Source organism: Notothenia rossii (assembly GCF_949606895.1).
Source record: "Notothenia rossii genome assembly, chromosome: 4".
Lineage (NCBI taxonomy): Eukaryota > Metazoa > Chordata > Actinopteri > Perciformes > Nototheniidae > Notothenia > Notothenia rossii.
The window spans coordinates 55,764,145-55,785,088 of NC_136902.1; the positions used below are offsets into that span (position 1 = coordinate 55,764,145).

General features: G+C 40.1%; 2 protein-coding genes and 1 long non-coding RNA gene across 7 annotated transcripts; 1 reads left to right on the top strand and 2 right to left on the bottom strand.

Moving 5' to 3' along the window:
* Nucleotides 1-1,695: 1,695 nt before the first annotated feature.
* Nucleotides 1,696-5,816, bottom strand: LOC307037241 (uncharacterized protein). 5 transcript variants are annotated; one of them, XM_079678020.1, is made up of 4 exons: nucleotides 5,395-5,816; nucleotides 3,942-5,257; nucleotides 2,935-3,067; nucleotides 1,696-2,657 (listed from the first exon to the last, which is right to left on the bottom strand). In XM_079678020.1, the coding sequence occupies exons 3-4, from the start codon at nucleotides 3,001-3,003 to the stop codon at nucleotides 1,899-1,901; spliced, it is 828 nt and encodes a 275-aa protein (XP_079534146.1). In that variant the 5' UTR covers nucleotides 3,004-3,067; nucleotides 3,942-5,257; nucleotides 5,395-5,816; the 3' UTR covers nucleotides 1,696-1,898. The 5 variants fall into 5 exon arrangements, with proteins under 5 accessions (XP_079534146.1, XP_079534148.1, XP_079534147.1 ...); XM_079678022.1 differs by lacking the exon at nucleotides 3,942-5,257 and having other exon boundaries at nucleotides 5,628-5,816; XM_079678021.1 differs by lacking the exon at nucleotides 3,942-5,257.
* Nucleotides 5,817-6,231: 415 nt separating this feature from the next.
* blvrb (biliverdin reductase B) lies at nucleotides 6,232-13,176 on the top strand. Its single transcript, XM_079676521.1, has 5 exons — nucleotides 6,232-6,449; nucleotides 7,804-7,965; nucleotides 9,194-9,283; nucleotides 9,485-9,616; nucleotides 12,803-13,176. The coding sequence occupies exons 1-5, from the start codon at nucleotides 6,365-6,367 to the stop codon at nucleotides 12,961-12,963; spliced, it is 630 nt and encodes a 209-aa protein (XP_079532647.1). The 5' UTR covers nucleotides 6,232-6,364; the 3' UTR covers nucleotides 12,964-13,176.
* A 4,692-nt stretch (nucleotides 13,177-17,868) lies between these two features.
* Nucleotides 17,869-20,396, bottom strand: LOC307038287. The gene is made up of 2 exons (XR_013807939.1): nucleotides 18,860-20,396; nucleotides 17,869-18,356 (listed from the first exon to the last, which is right to left on the bottom strand). It is a non-coding gene; the product is annotated as an uncharacterized lncRNA (long non-coding RNA).
* Nucleotides 20,397-20,944: the final 548 nt, after the last annotated feature.

Consider the following 20,944-nt stretch of genomic DNA (forward strand, 5'->3'; position numbering starts at 1 on the left):
TTGCACTTGTCTGCCACATGCCCAAACCTTTGGCACTTAAAGCACCGCAGAGGTTTAGGGATGAATTCTCTTACTGGAAAGCTCATGCAACCGATCATTATCTTCTGTTGCATTGTTTCTTCAAACTGAAGAAGAACAGACAAACTATCCACTATCTTACCTTGATACCTAGTAGGAAGACACTTTACTACAGTCACTTTCCCCCCTTTAATTTCCTTCTTGAGTTCTTCTATGCCTATTTCTATGGGAACTCCACTGATAACTCCAAGTATTTTCCGATTTGCTCCAGGAACATGGCATTTAATTCGAACTTCATTCAGGGTCTTCATTTTCAGTAACTTTTCCTGTTGTCTTGCATTAATCAACTCAACCAACATCCGTCCTTTGCTCAGAAATCTTGCTTGTTTTATCGATCCAATTTCTTTGTGAATTGCTTTAGTCAGGGCCACTGGATGTAGCTTAGCTGCGGATTGCTCACCAAACTACAATCACTTTCCACTCTTCATTCTCAATCCTTTTCTTTACTTTCTTCAATTCATTCTGTGAATCAGATTCACTAAGACTGTCACTTGACATGTCTATCTTCTTTCTTGAAGTCTTTTTCCTTACTTCATTCCATCCTCCTTCAGATGCACTTTCCATATCCTCCTCTCCAGGACTCAAAGAAGCCATTCCACCAGCTGCTCTCAATCTCGCACTCACTTCAACGTTCACTCCTATCTCCGTCTACTCAGTCTCAGCACGTGTTTCCGCTGCTCCAACCCAACTCTCGTCGATCTGGATCGGATCGAGCCAAGCAATATCAGCAATTGCTCCTTTCCCTCTGAATTCCTGCCCTTATAGGCTAGTTGCACAAGATGGCGTCTATCAACTTCCGGCGGCTGGGTGTGAGCCTGAGTACTTCCGGTCTTCGGTGTGGAGTTGTTTGGGGAGTTAGCGATATACATACGATAGATAGAGAGAGATAGATAGATAGATAGATAGAGAGAGAGAGAGAGAGAGAGAGAGAGAGAGAGAGAGAGAGAGAGAGAGAGATAGATAGCAAGATACATAGCATACAGATAGCGATATAGTTACTGATAGATAGCACAGATTGGAACAGTCTACAGCTAAAATTGAAATTGAGCAATTTTATTTCTCTGAATGTTTTTAAAGCACGTCTAAGTGAAATGCTTTCTGAAACTATGGGTATTTCTAAATGTTGATAAGTATGTAAATATGTTGTATGATATCCTTTATTGTTTGTTTTTATATTGTTTTATGTTTCATGTGGAACTTAAATTGCTGCAGGTCTCCCTTGTAAAAGAGATCTATGATCTCAAGGGACCAATCTGAATAAATAAAGGTTTGAAATGAAATGAAACATTAGTGTACCACACTACATCATGTTATCACATTGTGGATTTATTATATTATGTATTGTCCTATGTTATTTTTGTGTGCATTTGTTTTGAGGTTATAATTCATTAGTTATATATAATATATATATATTAGTTATATTCATTAGCCGATTCTTTTGAAAATGAAAAATGGAAAATGAGCCAAACGCAGCAGCATTTGGATGCACTTCAACCAAAACCCAGGCAGTGATAAAGCGCACCATTTGTAAAAGCAAACTATCCTTTAAAGCAGGGTCAACAAATAATCTCCATCGCCACTTAAAAACACAGTATCTAATATAAGGAGTTGCATGAATTTCATTCAAGGCAAGACAACTTTATTTACTTAACACATACAGAGGGTAAATTCAAAGTAGTACATTCACTGACATGGATATGGCGCCACCTTGTGTCATGTTTACAAAGAAGATTATTGACATTAGGTCTGGCAATACAGTCAATCATTATCCTGGTGATTATTTAGCTTATTTTCCCTTCAAAGAGCCATAATTCCCATCACTAATTGCTGCCCAGGCTTGCCCATGCTTTTACCAGCGGTCCGTTCTGGTAGTTGACCAGGAAGCAAGCCACATTGAAGAGCTCCTCAATGCTTCCACACACAGACAGTGGTATGGCTTTGTCAAATAGTTTGTTCTCTTTGACTCTTCTGATGCACCTCTCCACATGGACCCTCAGACGTGCAATGGATTGAGTCTGCCTGACATCCTCCCTGCTCATTTGGGTTTTTTTGTGCAGAAAGGCAGGCCGGTACACTTTACACTCAACCAGATTGTCCACAAGGAACCCTTTGTCGACCATTATCGCCAGCTCTGGTGTGAGCAGGCTCACGATGCCAGACAGCTTGAAGATCTCCCGGTCACTCATAGATCCTGCATACAGGCCAGACACAAATGTAATGGCACCATGTGGTGCCATGCCGATCATGGCCTTGAATGTAGCATGCGACTTGTATGTAGAAAACACCTCACTCTGCAGCAGGAGAGATGATGGAGTCTGGCAGAATACTTCAGTGCAGTCAAGCACCACTTGTGTGTCAGGGAAAGCTGAAAACTCTGGTGGAAGGTCAGCTTTGACAACTTTGCGTGGGATCCATAGACGTTTGCTTCCAAGCAGTTGGTAGAGGAAGTGTGTCCAGGTGGAAATAATTCTGCTGACTGTGGTGCGGTGAATGCCAAACCGTTCTGCGAGATCCCTCAGATGTAGGCCCACTGACAGGTGCATGAGGAACAGCAGCAGCTCATCGATGGGTGGAAGTTTCTGTGAAAACAAATAAGTGTTAGGCATACTGTAGATACTGTTATAGGGGAGACCGGGTACAGCTGTAACACATTTTCCTGGGGTTTGTTGTTCTGTGTGTGTGTGTGTGTGTGTGTGTGTGTGTGTGTGTGTGTGTGTGTGTGTGTGTGTGTGTGTGTGTGTGTGTGTGTGTGTGTGTGTGTGTGTTTTGTGAGTGATGTGATGCACTTGTTAAACGGTGGTATAGTGCGCAGCGTGCATAATTATTAATATAGATCTATGCTTGTATGCTGCTTACCGTTGTTGATGGTTGAGAGGAATCCCAGCTGCTGGCAGAGGATGCCTTGGCGTTGGTGATCCGCACCATCTTGATGTTGGCTGCAGGCTCCACCAATTACCAAAAGGTGAGGAAATGCTTGTATGTGGCAAATCTAAGAATGTAATATTGTTCATGTTAGACATAGTTTTGTTTCTTAAATTAGCTTCCCCAAATGAAAAGTGTTTATCAAACTATTGGCCATAACAACATCCTGATAGCCTTATAAACAACATGTCCTCGTCCGACCCTGCCAGGCGTTGTATCCCGAAACGAGATCTCAGTTGTAACACTTCCAGCTGGTGTTTGAGCTCCCTAACCTCGATTTTCAAGGCTTCGTTCTCGTCGGCCACCTGATTTGCCATCACTGCCGTCGCTGGATTTACAGAGTAGTCATGATCCGGCGGCGGCTGGATTAGACCCTCCAGAAAAACGCGGGCTAAAATCCTTGATTATGCGGGCTAAAATCCTTGATTATGCGGGCTAAAATCCTTGATTATGCGATAAAACATGCAGGGTTTTTATGTGATTTTATGCGGTGAAATTGCGGGAAGTTGCGAAATATGCGGAAAGTTGCGAAAAATAATAGATTTTTTTTTAAATATTGGGCTGTCTTATTTATTCTCTCTCACACACGACCTGCCATTACGTTAAACCCCTTTCCTACATTCAATGTTTATTTATTGTAAAAGCAATTGGGCTATTTTAATCACACTCTCTCTCTCTCTCTCTCTCTCTCTCTCTCTCTCTCTCTCTCTCTCTCTCTCTCTCTCTCTCTCTCTCTCTCACACACACACACACACACACACAGACACACACACACACACACACACACACACACACACACACACACACACACACACACACACACACACACACACACACACACACACACACACACACACACACACACACACACTTATCCGCCTCATTCTGTTTTCATTTACTTGTTCGTTATCTGACCAGCTTCATTCTTGTAGGCTACTCACTTCGTTTCTTGTAGCCCTCGAAAGGATTTTGGAGGTTGATGCCTCGGTGAACGTGAGTTGTTTGGCTTTCTTGTCCGCAGCAGCAGAAAGCATTTTCGATTGTTTGAATGAATCAAAGTCCCCCCACTTTCGTGAAAGACATCGGTGTACTGCTTTGCCTGGTTTTTAGCAGAAATGTTCGTTGTGCGAGTTCCACACGTTCACTCTACGGTGTTGTTTACCTTCTGTGATGCGCGATCTGATGACCTCGCGTCATCATCATCACTACTTCACGTCAAGACTAGTTAACTTTTTTTTCCCTCAACTTTGTGTGGAAAAATGCGGGGATTATGCGACCTTTTGATAAATATGCGGCCTTTTAAAAATCTGCACCATTTTGCTGATTATGCGGTAAATTCTGCGATCGCAGAATCACGTTTTTCTGGAGGGTCTACCTTATGTCTCGTAAAACATATCAAATCCTACATTCAATTTTTTAATTGTAATTTTCAAGCAAGTTTAAGCATAAATGTAGAAAAAAAAACCCTGCAAGATGCTCTTTAAAGGTCACCTATTATACTGTTCTTCATATCATAGGTCTCATATATACAAAACATGTCTCTGAAGTGTTTGGCTCCAAACACCAAACAGATAATGCATTGCAGCATCCCATAATCCCCTCTGTTTCAGTCCTGTTTCCAAAGTGCTGATTCTCTGTCTGTTACTTTAGATGAAAATAAGGAGCCACTCCCCACTCCCCTCTGAGAGAGATTTGGTTAAAAAGAACACAATGGTGCTCTAGGAGGAGATTCCGGTGATAAATTAGTGGAAAATGTCACCTAAGTAACAAGTATTATCAGCTAAATGTACTCAAGGGTCAAAATTACTTATTTTGCAGAATGCCTCTTATAAATGGGTTGTATAGAATATTATATTATTTTGTTTTTATAATTAGGAAATACATAGGGTTTGTTTATGTTGTAATTTGTCAAAATGTTTAAATTTTTTCACCAAAGGAACTTTAAAAGCCCATGAGCTAAAACACTTAGGACAATGAATACAATATATGGCAAACTACAGTGTGTTTTATTTTAAAGTTGAGGGCTGTGCAGACATGTGTGCAGAAATGGGCAAAATATAGTCAAGGAGCTGACCATGAACATGGCTCACAGTATTAAGAACAACATGTTGTTCACATGATGTGCATATGGCATGTTTTTCTGGGATGGATAAAAGTCAGGGTCAGTCGGTCGGGGTCCCGGGCCTTGATGATGAGGCCGGAGGGGGAGAAAGTGTTCAGGTGGAGAGTGGTTTTGGTCCTGATGGAGCATAGCCTCCTGCCAGAGGGGAGCGGCCGGGGCAAATACAATTTAATATGATGTATACATGTAGTAAACTAGAAGTACAACTTGGCAGAATATGAAACTACTCCTGTAAAGTAAAAGTACCCCCAAATTATAATTAAGTACATTACTTGAGTAAATGTAATCAGTTGCCGAAACCCTAGTCCATGCGTTTGTCACCTCCCGCTACTGCAATGGTCTCCTGTTTGTGGTTCCCAACAAAACCCTAGACAGGCTCCAGTATGTGTAAAACTGTGCTGCTAGGGTACTCACAAATACAAAGCCATGGCAGCACATCACCCTCATCCACCTCCACTGGTTGCCGTTCAAGTCCCGCATATCATTCAAAAATCCTCCTCCTTACCTACAAGTCCCTCCATGCCCATGCCCCCCAATACCTATCGGACATCCTTCACCCACATGCCCCACCTCGGAACCTGCGGTCTTCAGACTCTGGCCTGCTTACCACCCCCCGCACCAAACTGCGAACCTTCGGGGACAGAGCCTTCAGCGTGGCAGCCCCCACCCTCTGGAACGCTCTCCCTGCGGAGATCCGCAACATCCCCACGCTTGACGCCTTCAAAAGGGCCCTCAAGACTTTTATATATACAGTGAGTCTCTACTCAAGACCCATCTGTTCACCAAGGCCTTTGGCCCCTAATCTATTTGTCATTTTTGTCTGTCTGACTGGTTGTCTGATTGCCTTTTGTTTTGTTATGTTTGTTTTGCCCTATTCTTCCTTGTAAAGCGACCTTGGGTCCCATGAAAGGCGCTATATAAATCTAAGCTATTATTATTATTATTATTATTATTAGTTACATTCCACGGATGCATAAAACAAGCTTGTTTCTAATTTCGTCATCATGAGACAAAAAGATCAATGGTTCTTAAAAAAATCATAAAATGTTTCACAACATTTAGATCTGCAGGGCTCCTTTAACCCTCCTGTGGGAGGAGCCTGCGCTGACGCTCACTTCCTGTCAACAGAGGCGGTCCTGCGCATGTCAGTGTGACTTTAAGTGAAACTATCTTTTGCATTGGGCACAGTTTGGTTTCAACGACAAGTTGTTTCTGTGTCGTGCTTTTCGTTACCTACAAATAATGTCGGACTCCATAAAAAACGTGGCGGTATTTGGAGCCACGGGAATGACGGGGCTCGCGACCCTGCCGCAAGCCGTCTCTGCAGGTGAGAGAGGACACATGTATCAGGCTGTCTCTGCAGGTGAGAGAGGACACATGTAGCAGGCTGTCTCTGCAGGTAAGAGAGGACACATGTAGCAGGCTGTCTCTGCAGGTGAGAGAGGACACATGTAGAAGGCTGTCTCAGCAGGTGAGAGAGGACACATGTAGGGAGGCCGTCTCTGCGGGTGAGAGAGGACACATGTAGCAGGCTGTCTCTGCAGGTGAGAGAGTAAAAATGTAGACAGGCTGTCTCTGCAGGTGAGAGGACACATTTAGGAAGGCTGTATCTGCAGGTGAGAGAGGACACATACTTAATGTACACTTTTGAAGGTCATAGCAAATGTTATCTATTCGATTATTGCATATCTATTACATGTAATTGATTTAAACGTTAAGTTAATAATATTAGTTTTTTCTCTGCTTTGAAATATTGGTTGGGATTCGCAAAATATTTTTTAAAACATAAACTGCAGACAGGCCGCTACACTTGTATATATGACTCACACAAACACAATATGTCACATGATTGTATTTGCTTAAGCAGCATATTATTTTCCTTTCTCCTTCCTAAAAACTGTTGAGTCATGTTAGACGTTTGCAGGGCAGCATTTTGCTGAGTCACTGAGAGCTGATAGTAGAAGCTGTTCACTATCTGGCCTGGACAGGGAGGGTTGTTCCCCTTATGAAATGGGTGAAGTTATTAAAAGAGATTCTGGAAAATACTTGTATTCTTGCTTCAGTTTGAATATTTGTTATCATGCTGTCCTGTAATACCAACCTATGTTTACAACACATGAAAGTTAGTGCACAATAAACAATCAGGTGACAGTTGTAAATGTGCCACAAAGAGTAATCCCTGCTCTTTTATTGGTGCCGCTAGATAAAACTCATTCTCATTCTGCCACTTCTGAATGGATGTCAAATGTAACAAAATCCCGCAAGAAAAAAGGAAAGGTCTTAATTATTTAAGAAAATATAACCACAGTTTTAACTATGGCTGCACAATTTGTAAACATTTAACCAATCGCGATTAATTTGACTGATGTTGCTATTGCGATTCATTCACAAAATTGGAGGTATTGGTCATTTTGCATCATCAATATTTTAAAGATCTTAAAAAACAAATATATTTGGTTAAGTGTGTACAAAAAGATTTATAGGCCTGGATCTTTTGCAGATCCTAAAAACTTGTATCAAGATGTAGCCTTATGTAAAATATTGTGGTTGCTGCTATTTGAATAGTCCACCAGTCCATATTGCAATTTAGATATTTGATTAACTGTGCAGCCCTACGGTTAACAAATAAATACATCAGAAATGGCCTTATTGTTGTTCTGTTTCTATGTCTCCTTCCTCAGGATACAATGTGACGGTGCTGACGCGAGACCCTTCCAGGCTGCCTGCCGACCACAATGCGTTCCGGGTGGTGGTGGGAGATGTGCTCAATAAAGACGATGTGATGAAGACCCTGGAAGGCCAGGACGCTGTCATCATCATCCTTGGCACCAGGAACAGCCTGAGTAAGGCTCCACAGTTTGACCCACAACTATAAAACTAAATGCTAAACTAACTTTCTTTCTGACCTAAAAGGAAGTTTTATCCCAGAAGTAGACATATACGGAATGGCATTGCATAAATGTAATTTAAAATGTAGCCAAGCTTAGTTTACATTTTATTATTCTGATTCTGATGAATTTTTGCTTACACTTTGGTTTTGTTTTAAAGCTTTGAATTAGCTGTCCTACATTTGCAGCATTTCTCTTACTGTTGATTGAGCAATTCTTACATGTTGACACCATTATTGATTTTTTTTGCTATTGTAGAAGTTTTTCTTTGCATTGTCAAAGTTCACATTGCTTAACTGACCATGTACACCTACAAGGAGGACTGTAGTTTGTAATGGTGTAATAATGTAAAACATTCACTTGAGGATGCTAACAGACTTTACAACATAAAGTTCCTGATATCATCTTGTCAGTGTCACACAATCTAAAACACACTGTACATTAATGGTGGAAACAGGATTTACAATATGTAAAATATCTAGACTTTATCAAAAGTGGCAACACTTAAATATGAAAAGGCTAATTTGACACAGAGTAACTCCTTTTAAGGTTGGAAACTTGTGTTTTTCATGTATGTACTTTACATTTGCTCTACTGTATTACTATTCCAGAGTATACAGTAGTGCAGTGATCACGTAGTGTTATGCTGTCCCAGGAGTTAGCATTGCAAGGGCTTCCTCGAAAGAAAGCAATGATATTTTTAGACTTTGGCAGAAAATAAGCTCTGCGGCAAACATTTATGACTTACATTACTTACGTTTTGTTCAGCGAGATAGTCTCCACATATTAACCCTACTTTTTTTTTTTAGCGTACATTAAATGCAATCACCACAGGTGAGAAGCTTTGTTAGGACATAAACTACATCATGGTCAAATGACCTCTTGTCACCACCGCTAAGCTAAAGGCAGCTAATGGTTGGCATGATGATGTTCAGTAGTCTCCGTTTTTAGACACATAGGAGCTTTGGACATTCACAGTGGGGTACTTCTGACCTATTGGATCTCGTAGAACAAAACATGAAAATCTCTTACGTTTGTATTAACCACAGACCTTATTTCAGCGGCCTAACCAAAGACACGTTTAAAAAAACTGTTTACTGTTTTAAACTATTGTCAAGAACAGTTTTGTGATATGTAGTTACCTTCCACTTCAATACATGAGTCTGTGATCTGTTCTCATCAGGCCCGACCACCATGATGTCTGAAGGCACTAAGAACATAGTTGAAGCCATGAAGTCCCGTGGGATCTGCAAAGTGGTGGCCTGCATGTCAGGTACAACTCACTGTTTATACAAGTTACAACAGAGCGGGTGAGGTGGTGAAGTCTGTGTGATGTTGCTGGGTTAAAAGTGGCCATTGTTTCTTATGTACATTGCATAAGGAAAATTACAAGTGTAATTAAATTGTATTTGATAATAATTGATTGCCCTTTCTTTCTGAGAGTGACTGTGATTATTTTTCCTGATCCTCCCAGCCTTCCTGCTGTGGGACCGCTCTAAAGTGCCGCCCCGCATGCTTCCTGTGACAGAGGACCATGACAGGATGCACACAGTGCTGAAGTCCTCAGGGCTGGACTACGTGGCTGTCATGCCTCCTCACATTGCAGGTCAGTAGGAAGTACAACTTTATTTCAAACAAACCTGGTTGCTGAAAAATAAATACAGGTAGCCTGATCGAGTTCACATTTTCGGGAAATAGTCGATTAAATTGGAAAACAAGTCTATACAAAATTATTTTTGCTCTAAAGTTAAGTAAAGAATATAAAAAGACAAAATCAAACTTATATCCTGGCAGTGAAGACAAAGCCATTTTTTTTACAGCGCCATTTTTGGCTCCTGAAATTAGATAGAGCATTCATGTTATTTATAGGCTATTATTCATATAGGTGATATAGGAGGTGAAAAAGGTACTAAGATCCTGTACTTAAGTGAAAGTAGTGAAACCGCAGTCTACAAATAATCCATTACATGTAAAAGTCCTTAGTTCAAAATGTTAATAAATTCAATTAAAAATAACAAATATTATCATCAAAATGCACTAAAGGTAGCCAAATTAAAAACACTCATTATACAGAATAGGTTTTTTTTTTAACCTTTTTTTATTATAGAATATTATATTTTTCAGTTTTTATCAATCAAAGATACATTATTGTGTTTTTTAATGTTGTAATTTGTCAATGTGCAGCAAATATTGTATACTTTGTGTACTACCAAGTAGGCCTGTCGCGATAATCGATAAATTGACTTATCGTACGATAAATAAAAATGGACTCGATAACTTTTCTGAGCTCGATAAATTGCCGTTTACATAAAGATGTGAACAGCATTTTAGCCTGGAGCGCTGTGGCTGCCAGGTGCGCTGTGAGGGGCGGGGCTGACACACAGCCAGGTCAGGACACTCCGCGTGCACGTGCAGCAGCGTAGCAGCCAAATTAATAATATAGCGAGAAGCGGGAGACAACGTGTGACTTACTCGCGGGGAATTTAAAGTGAAATGGAATTGGTTACAAAACCTAACTACACATCTCGATTCTCCGGTGTGGCAGTATTTTGGATTCAAACCAAATCAGCGAGGCGAACCTACGGACTTGAATGAGCCGGGCGGTGTGTCGCATTGGTTAAAAAAAGGTAGCGACAAAAGCAGGCAATACCACGCATTTTAAACCACCTAAAACACAACCACCCCATTCCGTTTTCCCAGCTGGGAGCAAACACGGCTGCTGGAGATGGAGAGCCCCCGCCCGACAATGCAAACATGTTGGTGTTCCTTGCTCGAAAACTTAGAAAAACAGATTTGGATATGGCCTGTTGAGGAATCTGGGTCTTTGACAGTGAACTGTACACTTGACTTGTTTTAAGGAGGTTTTTTTTGCTTGTGAGATAATGTGTGCTCATATTTATTTATTTATTTATTTATATATATATATATATATATATATATACAGTGTTTCCCTAGGTTTACTGCCTTGGCAGGGTGCTGCTCGGGTACCCCCCCGAAAAAAATGTCGGGGCACCCACATTTTTTTTATCCTCTGGAGCAGAGAGAGGAGCTGTGGATTATTGTTATTGATATCGTACAGTAACAAAGTATTTGTACATTAAAAAGTAATAAAGTACAGTGTTACACTACTAATTACTTTTATTCAAACTGTATTCCCTTCTTCTCATGTAGCCTACACTTCTTCCTTTCATTGATACATTTAAATCACCTGACTACAGCATATAACATACCTGCTGCAACCCTGTGCTGCTGCTGCTTCTCTCTGCCTCATCCTCTATTGCTGGAGGCAGCTCCACCTCATCTGATCTCTGATATGAGAGCAATCCTGTTATGATCATATTGAGCTATTGGTGTGAGTCTAACATTAAACAAGCAGTCTGCTTGTCATACATTGCTGACGATACATTTTAAGAGGCAATTTGTTGAGTCACTGCCGCTAAATGCCATTAGCATCAAGCTAGCAAATCCCGCATTAGCCTCACATCAACAGGTGGAGACAGAACATCCAATTATCCTGAGCTAATTTACTGAATAAACCAACTCACATCTTGTTAGAAATTAAAATCAATGTTTTATGGCATAATTTAGTTTAAACATGCCATCAGTTAAAATGCTGTTTTATACTGAAAAAAACAGAAATTCTCGTGCACAACCAGTTAAGCTTTTATTCTGAAAATCCTTCATCTCCGGTTAGCATTTAGCATGTGGCTAATATACGATTTCCTAAAGAGGTGAATTTAGTAGCGAAATGACATGGAGTGGTGCAAACCGAAATCTACTGATTCAACACTACAACTATAGATGTCGAGATACTACCATGCTGAATATTAAATGAAAGTACAGTTTGACTTTTTATACATTTTGTTGTTCTTCTCCTTTCCTCTGCTCTTGTCTCTGATTGTGAGTGTGTGCATTTGTGTGTGTGGGTGGGGGGGGTGGAGCCTTCAGAAACAGCGGAGGGAGAATGTGAATACTAATACGCAAAGCAGTGGACACTGAAACATGCACATTGGATAAATAACACAGGCGTTTAGTTTATTTAATAAAAGAGCACATGTGAAAAGTGACCGTAGATAGATTACTTCAGTTGCAATTGGTGCTATATATATGTATATATATATTTTTTAATAAAGAAACCCCCCCAAAAAACCTTGAATTTCAGGCAGGGCGCGGGGCTCCGTTGACAGGGCGCAGCGCCCCGCCAAGACAATGGTAGGGGAAACACTGATATATATGAGAGAGAGAGAGCTCTGTTTTCCAGCCTGACTCTATTTAATTTATTGTTTTGGTTGTGTGTGATTTAATTAATTTATTATAATTTAATTAATTTGTTTTATTTATTATATATAATTTATATATTTTAATATTATTTCACATTTCATTTGCAATGTTGAATGTTCAATAAAAAGTTATGTTTGAAAGGATGTACTTGAATTATTATTATTATATATTATCATGTCTAAAATGGTCTTAAAACGGCGCCGACAATATTATCGTTTATCGCAATAATTTCCAGAAAAATGTATCGTCCAACACAATTAATTATCGTGACAGGCCTACAAGTCAATTTGCAGTATATGTATCACATAAACACATCATATTATTCACAAAATAAGTAACTGGTAACTAAAAGTGTTAAATAAAGGTAGTTGAGTAAAAGTGTAAATTTGAAAGACTCAAGTAAAGTCCAAGTTTCCTAAAAGTATGATTATGTACAGTACTTGGTTAATGTACGTAGTTACTTTCCACCATTGATTTAACATGCTTTTTTGTCCCTAACTTTCTCCCTCAGACGACCTTCCTCTGACGGAGAGTTACCTGACGCAGGAGAACATGCTGAAGGGGAGAGCCATCTCTAAGCACGACCTGGGACACTTCTTTGTCAAGTGTCTGTCCACCTCAGAGTGGGACGGGAAGGCTGTGGGATTGTGGGGAGAGTATAAATCATCCTGAACAGACAGACAGACAGACAGACATTACTTTCTTTTTTGTTTTAAACTTGGAGATAAATGAAGAGCTAGAATATACATGTTTTGTGTTTTGATGAACCACTAATGCTTCTCTGTGATCACTTTAATAATAATGATTGAGCAGCTTTTTATTGCCGTAGTTATATTTGTATACCAATTTAGATATTAAAGGGCCCATGTCATGCTTTTCCAGTTATTACCCGTCCCCTTGTGTGTTATGAAGGTTTTTATGCATTTAAACAGTCTGCAGAGTCAAAAACCCTCAAAGTACACCCTGTAGCGAGTAAAACTCTAACACAGAAAAGACCTGTCTATACTGCCCCAGAACGCCTCGTTGGAGATTTCTCATTTTCCATTGTTTGCTTCCTGGGTTCTATGACGTGTGAACACCCAAATCAACAACAAATGAGCGGATTGGCCCAAATGGACCAATCCGCGGAGCTCCTCACACACCAGGATCCCTTGGCTAACGAACAGAGGCCGTTTCTCAATCGCGAGGATGCTTGCTTGGTAGCACATGTCTTCCGAGTCACTTCCTTCAGAAGCTAGGCAAGAATCCTTCCTGGCATTCGGAAAACGAAGAGTGGAACAGGCTAGCAAGTGTGCAGGTGTGCGTCATATGAGAGGCCCCGCCTTACATTTTCCGCCACAGATTTGGGGAAATTGGTCCGTGCGCAAAGCATTGTGGGGATTTGAAGGACGCGAAGTCTACCCATGTGCAGCCTCGAAATTATCCCCAAACCACGCGGCCTCGGTGGAATTCCAAGTATGCTGAAGATTGGAACAGTCCTTCGGCGGCACTCGATGACGTAGTATCCTTGAAATATTGGCTTGGAAGCCAGTTTCCTCGTGATTAAGAAACGGCCAGGGAGTCCCATTGACTTGCATAGAGCTCCCTGGACGCTGGTAATAGACGAGTTGGGATCGCGGAGAAATGCTCTCTGCAGACCCATTCTCACAGCGTTATATATAACCTTTTTCTTACTCAATATCAAGCCACACTTATTGTTTTTACTTCAGCTGTGAGTGTTTGTGTGTGCTCAGGATGAGTCTCGCTGTATCGCCGACCCGGAAACCTGTCCGCTCCTCGCAGCAGCGAGCCTCGCAACGTCCCGACCAATCAGAGCTCACTGGGCTCACAGGGAGGGGGGGGCAGGAGCTCCAACAAGCCGTTTAGGACAGAGAGTGAATACCTGGGGCCTCATTTATAAAGGGATATACGCTCCAAAAATGGCGTACGCCAGTTTCTACGCAATGTTTGCGAATTTATAAAATACTAACTTGACGGGAAAACGTGCGGTCCTCCACGCAAACTCTAACCCATGCGTACGCACTAAGCACAAAAACGGGAGAGACGAGAAACTGCTTCACCGTTGGCAGAAGGAAGAATGGAGAGAAATATGTGGAAATAATACCATAAATAAAATGTTACCTCTCATTTATCATATATGAAGAATTCATTTTCACAAATTGTTTAAATCCAATCTTAAAATGATTTAACAAATGCCTCTTTGAGACTCCTCAGTGCACACAAAAACATAACTTGGAGAAATAAATAAATATGGATATGTTATTTAAAACCAACTCGAATATGTTGTGTTAATGATATGAAATGTTTTCTCATAAATTATGCGGTAAGCAGGAGATGAGATGCACAGGCTGCAGTGGAGACGCTGCGCACAGCTGATGGACAGCTGGGACACAAACCACCAAATAAAAATATATAATTCAGATCCAGTCGTCATGACTCCACTCCGGAGGGATTCCCCGATCATTTCTTACAGTTTCGCATCAAGGGGGTGTCTCCTGTCCCCGGTACAAACACACTGCCTGAGGAAGGTCAGGCTATGTGTATTTTTTTTGTCATTAACCTTTTTCGGACCACTTATTTATTTATTTTGGTGACGATCCGACCTCCATGCATACTCTGGTTCAAACTGCAGCCACCAAACAATATGATTTATCTCGACCTCCGCAAAATAACCAAAATCTGACACGATGCGAGATGTTTTTTTAGCTGTTCTGTCGTCATTTCCTGCTATCTTCTTCATAAAGTCAGTCAAAATGAATGGGCGTTTCTTTGACTATTTATAGGCAAATATGGGCGTAACGTGAAGCCCGCAAAAGCTGCACCGCATTTCGAGTCGATTGTGATTTTATAAAGGGAAAGCGGCGTAGGACGCACTTCCCTCGCCGGTACGCAATGTTTGGTGAATTGGAAAATGTCGGAACATTTCTGTACCTATTTTTTGGATTTCTACTACGTAAGCAACCTTCCCACGTGAATCCTACGCACGGCGTTATAAATGAGGCCCCTGGTTAATACACATACTATACAGAGATGCTGTATGAGAAACCAATGTGATTTTGGAAAATTGCCCGATACCACGGCAAGACGTGAACATGTGACGATTTACCATGCTGGGAGACGTGAAGATGTCACGATTTCATCCCTTCAAACGTGACAGTTACACGGTATTGTTAACCCATGTTAACCAGTGGAGAAATAACCGGAAATACCAAGCGAATGCTACCCCGACGAAATGATTTATTTTTTAATAGTCACACTCGATTACGCCGATTTTCTTGTTGCCCCAGCAGGTCGACACCTCTTTTAGCAGAAACAAAGGCTACATTAATGTATTAAATCAATGTTAATCCATAGATGAGAGTAACAAATGCGCCACTTCCAGGCAAAAATAACGGCTCCGCCCACTTTTGGGGGAAAACAATGCTGTCAGTTGAACGGCGGTCAATACAAATTCTGAAGTCTTTGCCAATCCGATCAGAAATGTAAGAAAACCGGAGATATTTGGATCTTCAAAGAGATTACAATGGCCAGACAGGCAAACAATTGCATTAAGCCATTAGAAATAGACGATATATGGTTAAATATAGCAGTAGCCTATCGATTTTCATAGATGAGAGTAACATCTACGGCACTTTACGGCCCCGCCCACTTTTGGGGGAAACAACGGCTGTCATTTGAATGGCGATCGAGCCTGAAGCCACAGAGCTCTTCTGTTACTGTCCTTTCTTCTTAGAGGAAGTACAGAACCACGTAACTCTGGATTTGTTTTAATGTTTGAGGTGCAATAAACGACACAGCAGCTTTTTGGCATGATAAAACTATTATGTTCCGCCTCACTCATGAGAGTAACAACTGGAGAAATTACAGCCTCGCCTACTGATTTTAATTTAACCATATATCAAGACCGATTGTCGATTACCAATGATCGAATGTAATTGTTTGCCTGACTGGCCATCGTAATCGAGCTCTTTGAAGATACAAAAATCCACGGTTTTCATAAAAAACGCAAAAACTTCAGAATTTGTATTGACCGCCATTCAAATGACAGCGTTGTTTTCCCCCAAAAGTGGACGGGGCCGTAATTTTTGCCCGGAAGTGACTTAGGTGTTACTCTCATCTATGCGTGTGGATGTGGAATTAACGGACGTGACGTTGTGCGATTGAGTTGCCAGGCAACAGCTTCGGTTCATGTTAATTTACAAACTCTTCAACGACAACCGTAGTTATATTTAAAAACATGTTAGAAGGCCTCACAAAATACTTTAATGCAAATTAAAATGTAAATGTGAAGGAATGTGTGTATTATTAGTAGAGAATAACGAGTAATGAATATACTTTATAGGGATCCTATTAATATCTAATAATAAAATAATACAATTCAATAACGTGCTTTAACCACCAGGTGTCCCTTTCTATCAGCTCTGCACCGTTATGGTGTAAATACAGCCTATCTACCAATTGGATCAAATATAAAAGTCAGCCGAATTAGTGTTGATACTTTCAGGAGACGTATTGTGTGAAAAGAAATGTAAGATGCTGTTTAATTGCTTATATATTTATGATCCACGTCACGTTTTCAGTTTTGGTGGCAGTTCTCCTGTATGTCTAGAAGTCTTCTAAGCAGGGCTCTATAAATAGAGAACTACGGCAGATATGTAATATTTAATGCAGCCGAACCGTGTATTACAATGCCGTTATATGATGACTTTCAAAGAGAAAAGCAAGCACACTCGGAATAAAGTATTATTGTATTTTTAAAAAACGTTTTCAGATTTCAAATCACAAAAACACCAAATCCCAGCATGCATTGTGGCTAACCATCCAATCATCGAGCTGAGGATCTTGCCTACGTCCGTTTCCGGTTTCGTTTATGACCGATGTATTTTTTCATACACACATTCCTTCACATTTACATTTTAATTTGCATTAAAGTATTTCGTGAGGCCTTCTAACATGTTTTTAAATATAACTACGGTTGTAGTTGAAGAGTTTGTAAATGAACATGAACCGAAGCTGTTGCTTGGCAACTCAATAGCACAACGTCACGTCCGTTAATTCCACATCCACACGCACGGGTTAACATCGATTTAATACATTAATGTAGCCTTTGTTTCTCTAAAAGAGGTGTCGACCAGCTGTGGCAACAAGAAAATCGGCGTAATCGAGTGTGACTATTAAAAAATAAATCATTACGTCGGGTAGCATTTGCTTGGTATTTTATGTTATTTCTCCACTGGTTAACATGGGTTAACAATACCGTGTAACTCTCACGTTTGAAGGGACGAAATCGTGACATCTTCACGTCTCCCAGCATGGTCAATCGTCACATGTTCACGTCTTGCCGTGATATCGGGTTGTCTAGAGCAGAGGTTCTCAATTGTTTTTCAGCCAAGGACCCCTTACAAGATAGAGAATACACCAAGGACCCCCTCATTCTGATTTGTGATTTTGGGCTATATAAATAAAAATTGACTTGACTTGACTCGACATGTATGTCCCTTGGAATAATCTGATGTAGCCTATTTTTTACACTTCTATAGTCTTAGTTATGTGAAAGAAGAACACAAGAGCAATGTATTAGAAATATATTAGATATGTATTCAAAATATTTGCACCATCTCAACACAGAATACCCATAAAACAATCAATCAATTAGCTGCAAGTAATACTGTACCTAAACAAAATATCAAAGGGAAATCAAGAGAAAAGTGATAATTTGAAGTGCATTTCAGAACACACACACACCACACACACACACACACACACACACACACACACACACACACACACACACACACACACACACACACACACACACACACACAAAGATAACACATCAAGTGTTTCACTCTTAGTTAAAATTAAATGATTTATAAAAGTCTAATAACAAAATAAATGCAGGCTATAAACAATTGAACACATGCCTGCATTGCAACATATATCAAGTAAATTGCAAAACAACTGCAACTGCATTGCTACAATCCCAAACCACTACTTGTAATGGCAGCCAGCTCTGGACACTATTGGAGTGATGCAAGGCAGTCCATGAAGCTGATTGCTTCTCTCTGCAAGTGAAGACACACATATCAAACTAAATCAATAAATGCAACATACAGTATCTGACATTTCTGTTGCTCACACACACACACACACACACACACACACACACACACACACACACACACACACACACACACACACACACACACACACACGGTTTAAAGTGGGCGGGAACGATCCAGAACAGCGTTTCGGCACCTTCGATTAATAAGTAAATAAATCTGATTGGCAGTTTCATACATAATAATGTCAAGCGAGTTCACAGGGCTGCCAACTCTCACACAATTGACATTTTTCACACGCTCTCAGCCACAAGTCCATTTTCTCAAGCAGTGAAAAACAAATTCATAACTGATAATGTCATGGTGCGAAAAGAGGACACTACTGCACATTGCGCAACAGCAGCACCAGGCAGCAGACCATCTGAATAGCGAGAAATATACACAAATGTATTATATTGTAACTTATTCCCATGCATGTTGCTCAAAGTAATCTCAGTCAGTCTCACTTCTGCGGCTCTCCCTCTCCTCTCGCGCCAGTGCGATGAGCCGCGCAGAGCCGGACACATCAGTGGACTCATCCAATTGAACCGCGAATTTAGACCCTCTCAGTCTTTCCAGCAGTTGTGATTTGATATCAGCAGACATGTCCTAAATTCGTCATCTGCTCTTTAGCAGAAACAGACGTAACATTAACCATCCGTTGTTGTTGCTGGCTGTAGTCCTCGCCCTTCCTCTCAAAAAAAGCCCGGTCTTTTTTTACATAATCTGGATGCTTGGTCTCGAGGTGCCTCTTCAATTTGGCAGGCTTCATCGCCTCATTGGCAAGAAACCGCAGGCATATCAGACATTTCGGTTTCCCTTCCACTTCAATAAATCCTTATTGGAGATACTCCTCATCGTATTTCCTTACTTTTGTTTTTTGTTTTTCATTTACTTAATTTGTAGCCGTAACCTGTCGTTTTAAAAATCGGTCCATCTTCGTAGTATGCTAGCCGTGTTATATCTCTATGATGCTAGCAGTGGCGCTCTCTGACTGACGTACCAGTTATTGTTGTTTCCATGGTAACGAGTGACGCGCTTGATTTTTAAATGTATAGATTTGTTAGATTAGAACGTAATCTATGAACTATTTTAGATTAAAAAAATAAAATATTATTTGTTGAACTATGAAGCCTTTTGTAAAAAAAAAAAAATGAAAAAAAAATGATATCATGATAATTTAAATTAATGAATCTGAAAACTTTTCACGGACCCCCTGGCAGAGTGCCACGGACCCCCGGGGGGTCGCGGACCCCACTTTGAGAACCACTGGTCTAGAGACCTCAACAATGGAAATATGATCAGTAGAAATGGCCATGGCATGGGACCTTTAACACAAGCTGCAAATAAGGATATCTTTTAAAACAAGTGCCAAACCTGCACCAGCTGTTTACACTGCTTTATCACTTATTTCTTTCACAATAACAATCTTATGTTTAATGTTTCTGTTTTTGTTGAAAATGTTATCGTTTGATACCTCCTGTCACTGCTCTCATGTACAGTGGGTCGGTTTCTATATCTGAAAATAAAAGTGTTTATTGTGGTAACGTTGTGCTGAAAGAGTGTGACTGATCGGACTGCGGCCTGTTTTTTCACTAGTGACAAAAAAACATAATTATAAAAAAAACATATATATTAATATTCTTTCTCACTTTAATTACGCTTTGCAAACAACAAGAGGGAATTAGTATTAAAGTAGATCATAGGTGGATAATACTCAAAGTACTGTTGCTGTTAATATCAGATAAAAGATGGCATTATGTAATTAGGATACAATAACAAGTTTCCTTAAACTTAAACATCCATAAAGAATAAGTAATCCGATTACTGGTACATTTAACAAGGGATTATTATCAGTTTTACAATGCTACAATACATTTAAATAACATAGTTACATCTTTCAAATCATGCTTGAAAATATTGTGGGTGAGCTTAATCCACTGTATGTATTAAACTAAAACGGAGTCTTTTCTCAGTTTTTATTGCTGCTTTTTTGCTGTATATGGTCATGTCTCTCACTGTTGGTCGACAGTCTACTGCCTGAATACGCTGCAGACTTCCTCAAAAAAAATACAACATGATACAACATTTCTTCCAAAAGTTAAGTTTCAATATTTCATTACTTTTATATTGTGATAATTAGATTGTGCTATTTTTTTTAACATGTAATTACTAATTGCAATGGAATACATTTTTTAATTATACCCTCTTAACCCTGCGTGCCAATCGACCTTCATGTGAGTAAACAACTTTACGACCATGGTTCTCACCTTTTACTAAAAATTGAACGGGTATAAAAAGAAACTGACTTTGGACTAAGAAGAAACTCAATTAGTTTATTATTAATGTTTTTCATTATTTGTTTCCATTTGTGGAATAAATAGATGAAACAATACCATTGAAATATTATTGGATGCATGTTTAGAAACCATAACACTTGTGCATGAACTAGTCTCTATTGTTCAGCAGACTGTCTCGGTCAAGTTATTTCTGGCCCTAGATGTGAATCCATAGATGGCAGTTTGAACTGTTACAGTACATACTACAACTTC

Coding starts and splice junctions, on each gene's coding strand:
- blvrb (XM_079676521.1), top strand. CDS start 6,365: ATGTCGGACTCCATAAAAAACGTGGCGGTATTTGGAGCCACGGGAATG. Junction 9,284..9,484: donor AGTGGTGGCCTGCATGTCAG/GTACAACTCACT, acceptor TGATCCTCCCAG/CCTTCCTGCTGTGGGACCGC. Junction 9,617..12,802: donor CATGCCTCCTCACATTGCAG/GTCAGTAGGAAG, acceptor TTTCTCCCTCAG/ACGACCTTCCTCTGACGGAG.
- LOC307037241 (XM_079678022.1), bottom strand. CDS start 3,003: ATGGTGCGGATCACCAACGCCAAGGCATCCTCTGCCAGCAGCTGGGAT. Junction 2,658..2,934: donor CCTCTCAACCATCAACAACG/GTAAGCAGCATA, acceptor TTGTTTTCACAG/AAACTTCCACCCATCGATGA.